This window comes from Gnatocerus cornutus, chromosome 9 (assembly GCF_029298725.1).
Source record: "Gnatocerus cornutus isolate USDA-ARS CGAHR chromosome 9, icGnaCorn1.1, whole genome shotgun sequence".
In the NCBI taxonomy this organism is placed as follows: domain Eukaryota; kingdom Metazoa; phylum Arthropoda; class Insecta; order Coleoptera; family Tenebrionidae; genus Gnatocerus; species Gnatocerus cornutus.
The window spans coordinates 2,777,124-2,791,646 of record NC_142241.1 but is presented as its reverse complement, the minus strand read 5'-3'; the positions used below and the strand labels follow the sequence as shown (position 1 = coordinate 2,791,646).

The 14,523-nt window shown below is 36.6% G+C and overlaps 2 protein-coding genes across 2 annotated transcripts; both read right to left on the bottom strand.

Annotated features, from left to right (window-relative positions):
• Positions 1-483: 483 nt before the first annotated feature.
• Positions 484-3,376, bottom strand: LOC148167784 (BTB/POZ domain-containing protein 9-like). Its single transcript, XM_088046111.1, has 5 exons — positions 3,362-3,376; positions 1,015-1,136; positions 880-971; positions 623-831; positions 484-567 (listed from the first exon to the last, which is right to left on the bottom strand). Exons 1-5 carry the CDS (start codon positions 3,374-3,376, stop codon positions 484-486), a joined length of 522 nt encoding a protein of 173 aa, XP_087902237.1.
• A 9,375-nt stretch (positions 3,377-12,751) lies between these two features.
• LOC148167783 (uncharacterized) lies at positions 12,752-13,912 on the bottom strand. Its single transcript, XM_088046109.1, has one exon. It carries the CDS (start codon positions 13,779-13,781, stop codon positions 13,020-13,022), a length of 762 nt encoding a protein of 253 aa, XP_087902235.1. The 5' UTR covers positions 13,782-13,912; the 3' UTR covers positions 12,752-13,019.
• Between the last annotated feature and the right edge of the window lie 611 nt (positions 13,913-14,523).

Sequence of the window (14,523 nt, the reverse complement as noted above, 5' to 3'; positions counted from 1 at the left end):
GTATTTTTGTCTAATATACATTTTAATTAAGTACATTGAGTGTCTCTGTGAGTGCCCATCACTGATTTCCCTTTTTGACTACGACAAGTCCCAAGAAGGTCCCATACAATCGGTTCTAATAAGAAACGAATTAAAAGATTGTGTTATTGTTCCCTGAGTTGAACGAACACATTTTTATTCAAAATAGGGTGGACAATCACAGAAATTTATTAATTAATTATATGTATTATACATTTTTTTTTAGAAGTAAGATTACATCACATTTCAAATACTAAAGAGAAAAAAAGTCGCATTCGTCAAAAACTTAATAAGTTGGTATTATTTTTAAATGAATAAATGTAAATAGTAGTAAATAAGCAATATGTAAATAAAGCTTGTAAATCTTGTATATTGTATGTTTTGTGTGCATGTTAATGTTTTTTTGGCGGGCTTTTTGGGTTATTACTATTATTACTATTAATACATTTTTGTTTTAATTTTTATTTATTTTTGTTGAGTAATTGCATTAAGTGGTTTCGGCGCGGACGGGCTAGAACTGCATTCAAAATGACAACAAACAAAGCGCCGCTGAAAATATATTATACAGAGTTGAAGTTTTAATTCTAATATTTAGCACACTCACGTCATTTGTTTCGCAAGATGTCCCCACAATGCGGAAATAAATAACAGGTCTTTCTGAAAATGTGTGCTCTTGCCATCCAGTATAGAAAGCACCGGTTTTATTGACAGCAGTTTCCCATTGCGATTTATCAATTGAAGTTTGTATACTGTATGTATAGTTATATCGCTCATCTAACCACAACTTGACTGCAGAAATCAAGTACGGCTGAGCTAAAAAGAAGATCGCTTCATATCGATTGTTAAATAGTTCTAGTCTACCTAGTTGTACCACAATGCTTCCTTTTCCGATTTCATGGTAACTCCAACCATACATTGGATCTCCATTTAGTATACCATTGCCAAAACTCTCCCTAGAAGTGAGTTAAAGACATTATTTTTCACACAAACTCTCACCCTTCAATGCAGAGAGCTCCATTTAGTAATGTGGCCACGTTGCTTGTAGGACGAATGATACCTTTTACAGTGGTGGGAATTTCATTACTCCATAATGCTTCAAGAGACGCCAGCTCAAAATTCTAGGGACAAAATAGTTATTTATATCTTGCCAATAGGAAATCTTGATTTTTCGAAAATAAATAATTTCTCCACAAATACAAATTTCTGTTCTTGAATCTACATAAAGACTTTAATCGTTTTAATTACTAATTTCTAATTTAATTCCTAACCTCAAAAAACACGCACGCACAGTGGAGCATGGCTAACTATGCAAGGCAGCGAACTGCAAAGCATGAATGTGTTGACAAAAAAAAACAGTTTATTTAGTCAGTTACCTTTTGAATTTGACTGTTTGGTGATAATTAAGTTTAAATGCAATTTGAATCTGGCGGGCAAAGAAAGCAAGTCGATTCGTAGCCAGTCGCTGTTTGTTGTGAGGTTGCTATGACAGCTTAATGCCCTAGGGCGTAATTGTACCTCTAAAGCCGCGATTCCACTTACTTGTTCTAGCCCAGACCAGACCAAACATCCAAGATTTCTGTGTTTAAAACATAAGATAAAACATTAAGATGCAATTGCACCCCTGACTACGCAGAAAGCGACTGAAGAATTATAAAAACGTTTCTCAAAATCTTGGATGTCTGGTCTGGTCTGGGCTAGACCAAGCAAGTGGACTCGCTCCTTAACGTACCGCAAATCCAAGCCATAAAGAGCCAATAATTAAACGGTAAGACATAATAGTATATTAAAACACGTGTTTTATAATGGCCAATTGGGTGCACGAGTTCCCGGGGACAAAACGAGTTTTGTATGGGACGAGTGCACCAATGCCATTATAAAACAAGTCCTTTATACTGTTTTTTCGAATTTGCACCCTTTTTTTAATAAAAGATTTTAATTTTTCAATTCTAAGAGTTTTCGTGTTACACGATTGGTTATGCTTTTGTAACCACGACTTGTCACTTGATTTTCAAATTTAATTTAAAATTTGACATTTATTGAGTTTCACTATCACTGAATTTTGACTTAACGTAACCTAACCTCACATCTATTATATTTAGGTACAATTATTGTTGGCCGCAAAGGAGAATTCAATTATATTAATTCATTGTTTGTTCAAGCAGCAATTTATTAAACACGAATCGTAAAATCCAAATTGACCAAGAACTTGACAGGAAACAAGAATTTTGATGATTTCGTGCAGATTTCTGCTGTTTTCTTGCAATTCAGCCGTTGAATCTTGATAAAAATTGGTGGTTTTGTAGATTTCGAGCTCTTCTTTGCGAATTCAAGCTAGAAAACAACGAGAATCAGCGAGAAATCGTCGTTTAGCCCCAAATAAACAGATTTCTCTAAGAATTTTGGTGATCTCCTGTATATTTCAGCTGTTTTCTTGCAATTCAACCGTTGAATCTTCATAAAAATTGATGGTTTTGTAGATTTCGTGCTCTTCTTTGTGAATTCAAGCCAGAAAACAGTGAAAGTCAGCGAAAAATCGTCGATTTGCATCGAAATAAGCGGATTTCTCTAAGAATTTTGATGATTTCGTGCAGATTTCTGCTGTTTTTTCGCGATTCAGCCGTTGAATCTTGATAAAAACTGGTGTTTTTGTAGATTTCGAGCTCTTCTTTGTGAATTCAAGCCAAAAAACAGCGAGAATCAGCGAGAAATCATCGTTTAGCATCGAAATAAGCGGATTTTTCTAAAAATTTTGACGATTTCGTGCAGATTTCAGTCGTTTTCTCGCGATTTAGCCGTTGAATCTTGATTAAAACTGGTAATGTCAAAACGTAAAATCTTAAAATAATGTTTTTCTCCAAACGTCACAAAAAGTCACTATTTTTTAGTCGTTTTTAGACAGTAAAGTAGACAATTTTGTTATAAGTAATGAAAAGCGCTTGTTGACATGGAAACACTTTTTCTGCCTAGGCAGAAAAAGTACTTTTTGTGATGGTTTCTATTTGAGACTTACATTTTGTATGGAACTTAACTTTCTTACGATCTTAACTTTGAGACTCTTTGAAACCAATATTTTTCACAATAAATGTCATCAATGGCAACTGCATAACATAGCCATCCATGTTTATAGTTCAATTTGTGTTTACTCATTGTCAGTCGTGGAACTGAATATTTCGTTTGGAGAAAAAGTACCACTTTTCTGCCGTATGACAAAATCTACTATTTTTCTAATTACATTAAAGCTTCTTAAAGCAATTTAAGAAAATTGCATTATGAAAACTTTATTCTTATGTTCAAGCAATCAATTCAATAGTTTATTGTATTGTTAACTCGAGAGAAGACAAACTTGTGAACTTGACATCTCTAAACTCAATTTCCATAAAAACCGATTTTTGCAATTAGATCCTTTTGACATTAAGCCCTCGACTAAACACTCGACAATAAGGTAAATCCAAACAAAATTCGTTCTTAATCGGCGAATATAGAAAATTTAAATAAAATTTAAAAAGGATGCATACTAATTTCCATACTATTTTAAAAATTGATCTTATCACCCAAAGTATCCAAAACAATTAAAAAAAAACTTCGAAAAGAACAAAGAACAAAAATTTACGAATATAAAATGTAAAAATCCAAATTTATGATTCTTCAAGCTTCCAAAAGAACCAAAGAAAGTCGATAGATAATCTAAGGAAAATGAAAAATAAATCTAAAGGCAGAATCTAAAGACTCTATGGAGAACTTGTAGAGAAAATAAAATAATCCAATTAAGAAAATTTTAAATTAATCTGAAAAGAACGAATATAGAAAAAATTGTAATAATTTAACGAATCTGAGAAGAGCATTAAAAGAAAATCTAGACTTCTAGGATCTTTAGAAATTTTCGTTTAGGTCAACAATTTTCCGCTAATTTGAAAAAAATCCAAAGGGAATCAAAGGTAAATCAGGAATCTAGCTGAGTATTGTCCGTTACCAACACATCACTGAATGTTAAAATTTATAAACAGATATGTCTAAGAATTGTAGATAGCTCATAGAAAATTTTAAAAATAAAATTTCAAAATTTTCAAGTTTTTAAGTTCTTATATCCGATTTTTAATCTTATCTTAAGTTCTCAGATTTTCGTCGGAGTTTAGGGTGATTTTTAAATTTCCGAATCCAAAGAATTCAAAGAAAAAAACAACAAATACTGTGCAATGGTTTACATACATCGTTAGAAAAATTTTAGTTTACATTTTACATTACATTTAATTTTTGTATCATCGCATTGTTTTAAAAATTTGACAGATTTGCGACTACATTTCGAAACTTTCCCCGATTTCCTCACACCCTCTGTACCTCGTCGCACTTTTCTTATGGAACTCCTTCAACAGCTCCCAGAAAAACAAATACAACGTGGTGTGTCTCCCAACTTTAATATAGTTCACCCCAAACCCTTTATAAAACGACAGGATTCCTTCTGATTTCACCATCTTGTAGATACAGTTAGTCATGTCATCGTACAACACCCCTTTTCCCTTGCTGTCAAGACCTGAAAATCACCCATGAGTACCATCAGTGCACCCCTCTCTTCGTCTTACGTTGGTTGTTGAGCCGCACGGAGACGACATCAAATGGTGTTTGGAAAATCACTTGCGCAAATCCGGCAAACCAGCTGGCGATAAGAGCGCTTGAGATGCGGTGGTCTTGGAACACCACGTACTCCTGAAGAGCTTGTTTAGCGTGGGTGAAACTGGTAAGTTGCGCTGAAGAACCAACGGCGGATCTGATGATGACCGCGTTGGAGCCGCGCCACAGCCCACGGATCTGCAAAAAGGCTTTTTCGCTTTAACCATCGCCGACTCCATCTTATACCAAGCCTGTTCAATTTTGATTTCTCCCCTTTGCAAAAAGTTCCCTCAAGGTCATCGCCGTACATACGCCAGCGACCCCAACGACGAAAAATCGTATCAAATTCTGGTGATAATTCTTTCATTTTGGTGACATTTCCGTCACTTTGAAGGTTGAAGTGATGATAGGTTAGGTATGTCGGGTAAATTCATCAAAAATTACGGCGTCTGGAATGCAAGGAAAGCGATTTCTCTGAACTTCCATAAAGAAAACAGATAATTCTCTTCGCGGAAACGGCTACTAATCAGAAATATATAATTAAAAATCAAAAAATGCCAGAACTGTGTTTCAAGAAATTGTCGAGAGTGGCGCTAGTGTACGCACGCCTCACGTACTCATGGCCTACTTCGCGGGAACAGATCTCGGAAGCTATTGAACAGGCTTGGTATAAGATGGAGTCGGCGATGCTTTAACAGGTCCATTAGAGTACTCAATTTTGAGTCGTGCAGCTCATTACTATCAGTCCACTCTCCTGTGTGAATTTTCGAAAATTTTTGGGTGTAAATCGGGCTTTCGTTTCTTTAGGGAGAAAATCAGGGGAAAATTGAATGTAGCGATTTTTGAGGTTAACACGTTGTCAAAGTTGAGTGTATTAATCAATAACTAGATAAATATTTGTTGCAAAAGAAAGATTTTAACAAGTTTTGGCAATGTTGTGCCACAGTTGCGTCAAGGTCAAACGCTTTTGCTGCCAATTGTTGCCGATAAAAATCACTAAGGGGTGTTGCCAACTTAACTTTTTAATGAGTGAACCGATAGTGATGAGCTCTGGTATATAAGAGAACTCAAAGTAGGAAATTTTCTCACGTCACTCACGTCAACGACGTTTCAGTTACGATTTTGTGTTCAAGTCTTCGATTTTAAGGTTTCAAACCATAATTAAAACAATTAACTTTGTTTTGAGGTTAACTGCAAATGTCAGTTGAAAAACCTAAACTCACATTTGTAATGAGCGGCAATTTTCTTTGACATTTCATAGCCACTCTTGATGCTAGAAACATTTATAAACACCTGGTACGTCTACTTTAGAAATCAGCAGTATTTGAAAGGGATAAGTTAGATACCTGTAACGAATAACTGCCAATTTTCATTAATAGATGGCTCCACAAGTATCTGACAAGTTTTTTACTAATTGCAAAATACAAACGTCACTAAATGCCAATTTACCGCAGCATAAATTACTCGATTTCAGATTTATACGCTGTTCAAATTTGTCTCAGCTCAACGTTGCCAAATTTATTGTTATAAATGAATTATTTTCTTATAATCCACAACGCAAAGAATTTTTTTATTATTTTTTGGAATTTCTTAGGCTTTTTTACATAACGTATTGAAGAATTCTTTCGTCAACACCCTGTATATGTAAATGTAAAAATTTGAGAAAAAATGCTGTTTTATCAAATTAGTTTTCAAATTCACTACGTCAAAATTTACTACGTTTACACCCATTCTTATTTAGTGAAATTGTTGTTTTTTCGATGTAAATGAACAATTTCTAGTGTCCAAAAGGTGAAACACACCCGCGTTAATCAAAATTGACTTTTATACCAATAAATGAAGTGACTTGTGAAAATTTAATGTAAACGTAGTTTACCACTGCCCTCTCATAATTTTGAAAACTAACTAGATAAAACAGCGATTTTTGCTCAAATTTTAAACACAATTTGCATTAGAGGTAAAATAAAAACTAAGATAATTTTATCACAGTTATGTTGCGCAAAACTCAAAAATCGCTAAAAATTATATATCTCGAGCGTCGCGACGCCAAACGAACCGTGATAAACCATAAGAGCATCCAAAATTCCAAATTTTTATCTTTGAAATTAAAAACAATCAGCTGAACGACCAAATGCAGAGTGGCATTTTAAATTTGGCGCCTACAAAATTTCTCTCAAGAAAAATTAATTCTGTTTAATTAGTTCTGTTTTCTTGGAAAATTTTCTTTTAATTCTAATATCTCGTAATTCCCAATATAGTTATCATTTAACTCCCGTGGTGCTTATAAGGTTTTTTGCATGATCAGAACAAAAAGGCATGTTAATAAACACAGACTAAAAGACAATAAGACTAAAGCTAAGGAAAAATGGGACATTAAAAAGACAACAGAACTATAACTATTTAAATAACACCTTTGGAAGACGTAAAATCTGACCAAAAAAGAACCATGCTTGCTTCCATGTGTCAAAAATTGCAATTGTTTTCTGCTCCATTTTGTCAAAAATTGTTAAAATCTCACACCTACTCTTTAAAATTTCCATCACAGGAGGACCTTAATTCCCTCGAAGAAAATCTCCAGTTTTGATTATATTCTTCTTAATTTGCCTATTTAATACATTTTTTTCGAATTTGCCGCTTTAATAGTCCATTAGAGTACTCAATTTGGAGTCGTTAATAGGTATTTATAAGAGAATTCAAAGTAGGAAATTTTGTTTTTTAAGAGTTTTCAGAACCTGTTTCCTGTCGAGTTCTTGGTCAATTTCACATTACGGATTTTACGATTCGTGTTGTGCATGCAGGTTGTGAGGTTAGGTTACGATAGGTGAAACTTGTGGAGATCTCTTCAAGAAGAGGCCATCATGTTACGTGGATATCAGCGAATTCAAAAGCGGACGGTTCATTTTTACACTTTATTATTAAGAAATAACAAGTACCCGATACAATCACAGCCTGTTGACAGACGCTCAACCGACTGTTCACCAAAATAGACTTGTCCGTGGCGGGGTGAGTTCCTCTAGGGTTCTCTATTAGTTTACTAGAGGTCGCTGTTCCGCCACACACTCCCCCACCAGTGACGGAGTCACGTTTGCTTACATCTAGACTACATTTGTTATGTACATTTCTTTAACTACTAATTGGTCGTTTTTATAATTTGTTGATACGTCTGGCTCAAATTTTTAGAATAGTTGTGATCGTTATCGATCGCGGTAGGTTCTTTCGACAGCATGAACGCGGGTTTCAATCGGTCGATAGAAATATTACTTGGCTTTCCGTTAATTTGAACTTGGAAGAATTTAGGATTTCTGGCATGCACTGGGAACGGACCTTGAAATGGCGGGTCTATAGATTTTTTAACAAGATCCTGACGTACAAAAACGTGGCCACAAGATTCTAGGTTCTTAGGAACATAGACGTTAGGAACTGCGTGGCTTGTAGAGTGCGCTGGAGTTAAGGTTTGCATAAAATTGCGCAACTGTGAGGCGAACTCTAACGGTTCGGCGGGCCTAATTGTTGTTTTGCTGAAAAATTCCCCCGGAAGTCGCAACGAAGCGCCGTACAGCATCTCTGCCGGGGTAGTACCGGAATCCTCGCGAACAGTGTTACGTAAACTCAATAAGATGATTGGTAATTTATCGACCCAATTGTTTGATGCCGTAGCCCTAATAGGGAGAATGCAAAAAATGTAACCTATATGTTTTTGTACCAAATTTTGTAGAATATTGTTCAAATAACGCAGTGGTGCAAAAATTTTTAAAAAATACATGACGGTTTTGCCAAAATTGGCTAAAGAAATTTAAATATTCAGGCGGGAGCTGAAACACTTTTTCATTGGTTTGACGTCACATCTCAGCTACGCGCTCCGCCTACTGATGGAATTCCGTATGCAGAACATTTGTTTAACACCAGCGTTGCAATTTATGGTTGTTTTTGCAAAAGAATTTATACACAATGGAAACGGGATTTCAAAAAGCCGACACACAAAATTTGAGACACGTAGATGTGCAAATGATATGGGATTTTTTATCAAGAAATCCTAACTTTGCGGTGAAAGTGTCGCGGTAACTACATCTTTCTTTAACTTGATATGTCAGTTTACAATGAATGGTTGGATTTTTATTATATTGATGTTTCTTATTCAACCGGTATACTTTCAAACGTTTATTCACATTTTTGCTTTGCATCATTCTCGGTCGGCGGGCGCATTTATCGCATTTACCGCATTTAACGATAATTTCTACAAATACACAGTCAGATTTATTATTTCTTTCTCTCTCTTAACATCTTTGTAGAAAAAATATGGTTTTTACATTTTGATTTATTCTGATTTGATTGAATTTTATTTATGTACCTACGATATAATAACCATCCATTATTTTCTATATTCGGAAATAATTATTATGAAGAATACGCTCTCCGTATTCGCAAGAAAATTTATAATTCAATAATTTGGTAGAAATTAAATAGGTGGTTTACTGTATTGGATTTTTTATAATCAGACCAAATTAATAACAATAACTGATCCAAAGCTTTTGTTGTTTTTTTAATTTTTAATTTCTACACAATCCACTATACAGTATGTCCCCGGATTGAGTTCACAAGAGAGAAAAAAAATAAGTTATTTTACATTTTACAAAAAAATGACAACGGAATAACATTTTTGCTTAATTCAAAACAGATAAATCTGCAATTAAAATTTCAAAATTATTAGTTTGTACTCTTAAAATCAATTTTTTCATATTTTTATTTATTGAATTTTCTAATCGTAAGTACTTAATAGTAGGCTGTGAATTCAAAATATCAAATAGTACATTAAAGATTAAACGAAAATTTACTCAATAATGGGTAAGTATTTAAAACTCGGATAATAAATGCAGTTGCATCCGATAAAATTCGAAACAGTCGAATTACTAGTTAGAATTATTGAACTATGTGCTGAAAGTGGTGTGGGTTAATCAAATATTGGTTTAAATTAAGGAATAAATTTTATTCTTTTGGCATTTGTTGCATAATTAAAAATAAAAAAGTTCTTTGTTAGTTTTTGGTTTTTACGATTTTAGAAACACATTCTGATAAGTTTTAATTTAAGGAAAAACTATTTATTCCGTGATTTATGCGTAAAATTAAAAATAAAGTTTTTTTTTCCTTTTGCAAATTTAATCCGGGGACATACTAGATAGACTACTCTATAGAATAAAAGTCGCAACTAAATTGGTAAATTTCTTCGAATAGTTTTTTCGTTAGACGAAAGAATTTTTTTATTAAAACACTTCAAGTCTTTGAGAAAAGGTACAATTGGCAGTTGTTTCGGATATAATAAAAGTCTTCAGTTTTAGCAAAATATTCATTGTTTATAAGTTTGTATAAAGCACTGTAATAAATAAAGTCAGTGTATGTAGCATGTGGACTAGAGATAAAGTCAATAAAAAAATGTAATACCTGCATGTATCATGGGTAATAACATAATTAATTTCAATAAATTTAAAATATTACACTTTATAGAAACATCAGACATCGAACATCTCGCGGCCGAAAAGCATTTTTTTTCTTCTTATTATCTTAAGGAACTGTTATAAATATTTTTTCGGGTGCATTAATACTAGCACTTTTACATCCTGGCACAAAACACCACTGCTTTGACCCCATTTTCAATTATCAAGACGGCAATAGAATTAGAGTAATACAAACACACGGCTCCGCTAAGAGCGAAGCTGAGATGTGACGTCACAAAGCTAGCCTCGCTGATAGGTATGTTTTCCAATCTCGCTCGAATCGGACTTTTAAAAACGCTTAAAAAATTATAAACAATTTTTTTGCAATTTTTCTATTAGCAACATCATATTATACGACATAAAAACTATCGATTTTTATCAAAATTCAAAAATGTGCATTCTCCCCATTGCCGTCTTTAGAGTATTATGCCACCTCTCGATCTTTCCGTTTGCCTGAGGATGGTACGGAGTGGTCCTGTGCCTTTTTGCTCCATACAGAGCGGTTAATGCTTGGAAGAGCGAACTTTCGAACTGACGGCCTTGATCCGTAACAATTGACAAGGGTGTGCCAAAACGAGCGATCCATCCCGTATTCAAGGCCTCCGCTACAGTTCTTGCTTGGATATCTGGAATTGGGAAGGCTTCGGGCCAACCACTGAATCTGTCTATGCACGTCAAGCAATACGATTTACCGTTTGAGGGAGGTAAGGGGCCTATCAAGTCGATATGTATGGTGTGAAAGCGTTCGTCTGGAGTCGGAAACACCTCCAGGGGAGATTTAGTGTGCTTTGTAATTTTTGCTCTTTGGCAATTAATACAAGCCCGAGTCCACTCTCTGACGTCTTTGTTTAGAGAGGGCCAAATAAACCTTTCCGATATCATTTTTGCCGATGCTCGGATTCCAGAGTGGGCTAAACCATGCATCTTATCGAAAATGGCTTTTCGGAGTCTGCTGGAGACGAACGGTCTTATTTTATTTTGTGAGACATCGCAATAAATATCCGTCTGGTTTCCGTACGAAAGTTTTTTTAACACCAGCGAGGTCGATTGCGGGTTCTGCAAAATATCGTGTAGTTGTGGGTCTTGACTTTGATATTGCGCTAACTCCTCATAATCAATTGTTTGTGGGAAGTTAACTACTTCCAGCCTCGACAAGGCATCGGCGACAACATTCTGCTTTCCGCTAATATGTTGTATATCTGTTGAAAACTGCGCTATGTACGTAAGGTGTCGCACCTGTCGCGGCGCCGCTTTGTCCAGGTTTTGCCGAAACGCGAAAGTGAGCGGTTTGTGGTCTGTATAAATAGTAAACTGTCTGCTTTCTAATAAGTGTTTGAAATACCTAACAGAGAGATAGATAGCCAACAACTCTCTATCGTATGCGCTATATTTTACTTCCGCCGGTGATAACTTTTTTGAAAAAAAACTTAGCGGCTTCCATTCATTCTGTTGGTACTGCGCGATGAAGGCCCCTACCGCAACGTCGGACGCGTCTACAGTCAAGCAAACGGGTGCTGTTTCGGAAGGGTGAACTAACATAGTGGCTTCTGCCACTTTGCTTTTACAATCCTCGAATGCCGAAGAGGCGTCCTCGGTCCACTCGATAGGTGTTTTGTCGTTCCGTTTGCTACCTACTAGGTAGCTATTTAATAAAGTCTGACTTTTCGCTGCGTTCGGGACAAATCTGCGGTAGAAATTCATTATGCCCAAGAAACGTCTTAGATCTTTGACACATGTTGGCCTTTTGTAATCTAGGATCGTCTGCACTTTCTCCGGTAACGGTTTGGAGCCTTCCGCCGATATGAGATATCCAAGGAACTTAACTTCCGGTTTTCCGAACACACACTTATCCACGTTGATTGCCAAACCGGCCTCTTCGAGTTTTACCAATATATCATCGATATACACAAAACAGAAATCCAGGTCTCTGCAGATATTATGCATAAAGCGTTGGAACGTTTGTGCTGCGTTCCTTAACCCAAAAGTCATTCGCGGAAACTCGAAAAGACCAAATGGCGTCGCGATTGCCGTTTTAGCTATATGTGACTCTTCGACCGGTATTTGATTGTACGCCTTGATCAAATCAATTGTGGAAAAAACTGTTTTATTGGCCAGGATATACGAAAAGTCATGAATGTGTGGAATTGGGTAACGATCGGGGGTGGTCATTGCATTCAGTTTTCTGTAATCTCCGCAACACCTCCATTCCCCGTTTTTCTTTTTTACCATATGTAACGGGCTGGACCACTCGCTGTCTGATGGACGGCAAATACCGAGAGTCGCCATTTTCTGAAACTCCTGTTTCGCGATTTTTAACTTATCTGGCGCGAGTCTCCGAGGTTTACAATTTATTGGAGGTCCGGTGGTTTCAATAAAATGTTTGACATGGTGCGCTGAGAAATCGTGATTGAAACTTGTTAAACCTGGGAATTGTTTAAGTACGTCAGTGTACTTGGTTTGAGGGTTTAACAGAGTTATTATGTTTGCCGGAAATTTCTTAATTGTTCCAAAAGCTGCTACTCCGCTACCGGGATCAATTATCTTTTTGTTCCGGATATCTACAAGTAATTTATGCTTATGTAAAAAATCCGCGCCAATTATTGCCTTATTCGTATCTGCAATTAGAAACGTCCTTGTTAAGACCGAGTGACAATGTCAAAGTTTTTGTGCCATATGTGTTTATGACAGTATTGTTTGCTGCGTAAAGTTTTGGGCCAGACGGCTCTATCCTCAACCTAGGTTTTGGCAAGATAGAGACGTCTGCCCCGGTATCTACTAAGAACTCGCGATTTGTGACATGATCTTTTACTACCAATCGGCGACCGTAATTGTAATTCGTTGCATGGATGTATCTGGTTTGACGACTGTTATGGTTCAGGGTGCTCGTCGTCGCCTGCGCCCTACCTGTTAATTTTCCTGACGAGTTCTAGGGTATGTGCATGGTGCCACGCACTTCCTTGCCCTATCTCCGAAGGTGGCGTGATACCAACAGACACCATTGTTGCCAGTTTCTTGAGTCGTCCTGCGGTTTTCTGCTTGTCGGTTGCTTCGGGGACGAGGGGGGATCTGGGGCGCAAAATGGCTTGGGTTTCTGACTTTTAGTGCTTCAATCTCTTGTCTGAGGGCTCGTACTTGCTCGCTCTCTGTGCTTGCTGCGTTTACCTCTTGTTGCTGTACTTCGACCATTTTGTCCGCCATTTGAGCCAGTTCGTCAACGTCTCTGGATAATGTCAACAAGACTGTTTGGACCGTCGTTGGCAGCCGTTGTAGCCACAATTCCTTCAATACTTCTCTGGGCACAGCTGCGCCTCCGAGTCGTGCCATTTCGTTTAGTAGGGTCGATGGTTTTTTATCCCCTAGTTCCAACTCCGACGTGAGCCTTCTAATTTTTCTCGAAATTGACTCGGAGAACAAGTCGGTCAGTCTTTTTTTTAAAGTGGCGTATTTGTTAATCGTTGGGGGGTTTATGACGATGTCGGACACTTGCGACAGTATTTCCGTTTCAATTGCGCTTATTGCGTAGTTGTATTTAGTTGCGTCGTTGGTCACTCGTGCTAACTCGAATTGTGCCTCGATCTGGATGAACCATAATTGTGGGTCTGGTCTTGAAAAAGGAGGCAGTTTGATTGTGACCCTGTCGATTTGCGGTGCTGGGTTGTCGTCCGGCATTTTGAATTCTGTACGTCGCTGAATTGGAAGCCAAGGTGTGCGTGTGTTTGCCGGGGTCACCAGTGTGGAGATCTCTTCAAGAAGAGGCCATCATGTTACGTGGATATTAGCGAATTCAAAAGCGGACAGTTCATTTTTACACTTTATTATCAAGAAATAACAAGTACCCGATACAATCACAGCCACAAACCACGCACGTTTAGACCCGAAAGTATAGGTATAGTGACCTTGGCATAAGGTTTTATTGGTTTGAAACATGGATAAACGTTTCCCCTGCATCCGTTTGATGGCGCTTCAGCCAAAAACCAGCGAAATGTTGATAACAATAGCAACCTGTTTTGTCGATTTAGACACAAGCGACGCGCATGTCAATAATTTGTCATGCGCATTTTGTAAAACAGTTTTTTTAACTTGTTTAGCGCGAAATTTTCTGGTTTTACTCAAGTGTTTGGTCTACAAACTAATTTGTTTATTCAAGTTTTGAGTCTGCTTTGTCCAAAAATAAGTTCTTTTCAGAACTATTCACAATCTTGTTTCTAGTTGTGGTAAGTTTCACTGAAATAAATGCAATCACCGTTGATGCAACGTACATACAACAATTTGTAATGCTTTTCAGATAATTTCGTATATTATCAGCAGTATGGACGAGACAAAAAGTGTCATTTATAAAAATAAATGTTGTGTTCCGGGATGTACTGATAGAATTCAAAAAAGGCATCGGTTCCCAAAAGATGCCAAGTTT

What these genes read in the sequence shown, in the direction of transcription:
- LOC148167784 (XM_088046111.1), bottom strand. An exon ending in AAGCATTGTGGTACAACTAG is followed by an intron (nt 832 to 879) that starts GTAGACTAGAAC and finishes TCTTCTTTTTAG; the next exon opens with CTCAGCCGTACTTGATTTCT. An exon ending in CATCTTGCGAAACAAATGAC is followed by an intron (nt 568 to 622) that starts GTGAGTGTGCTA and finishes ATATATTTTCAG; the next exon opens with CGGCGCTTTGTTTGTTGTCA.
- LOC148167783 (XM_088046109.1), bottom strand. Translation starts at nt 13,781, where the DNA reads ATGCCGGACGACAACCCAGCACCGCAAATCGACAGGGTCACAATCAAA.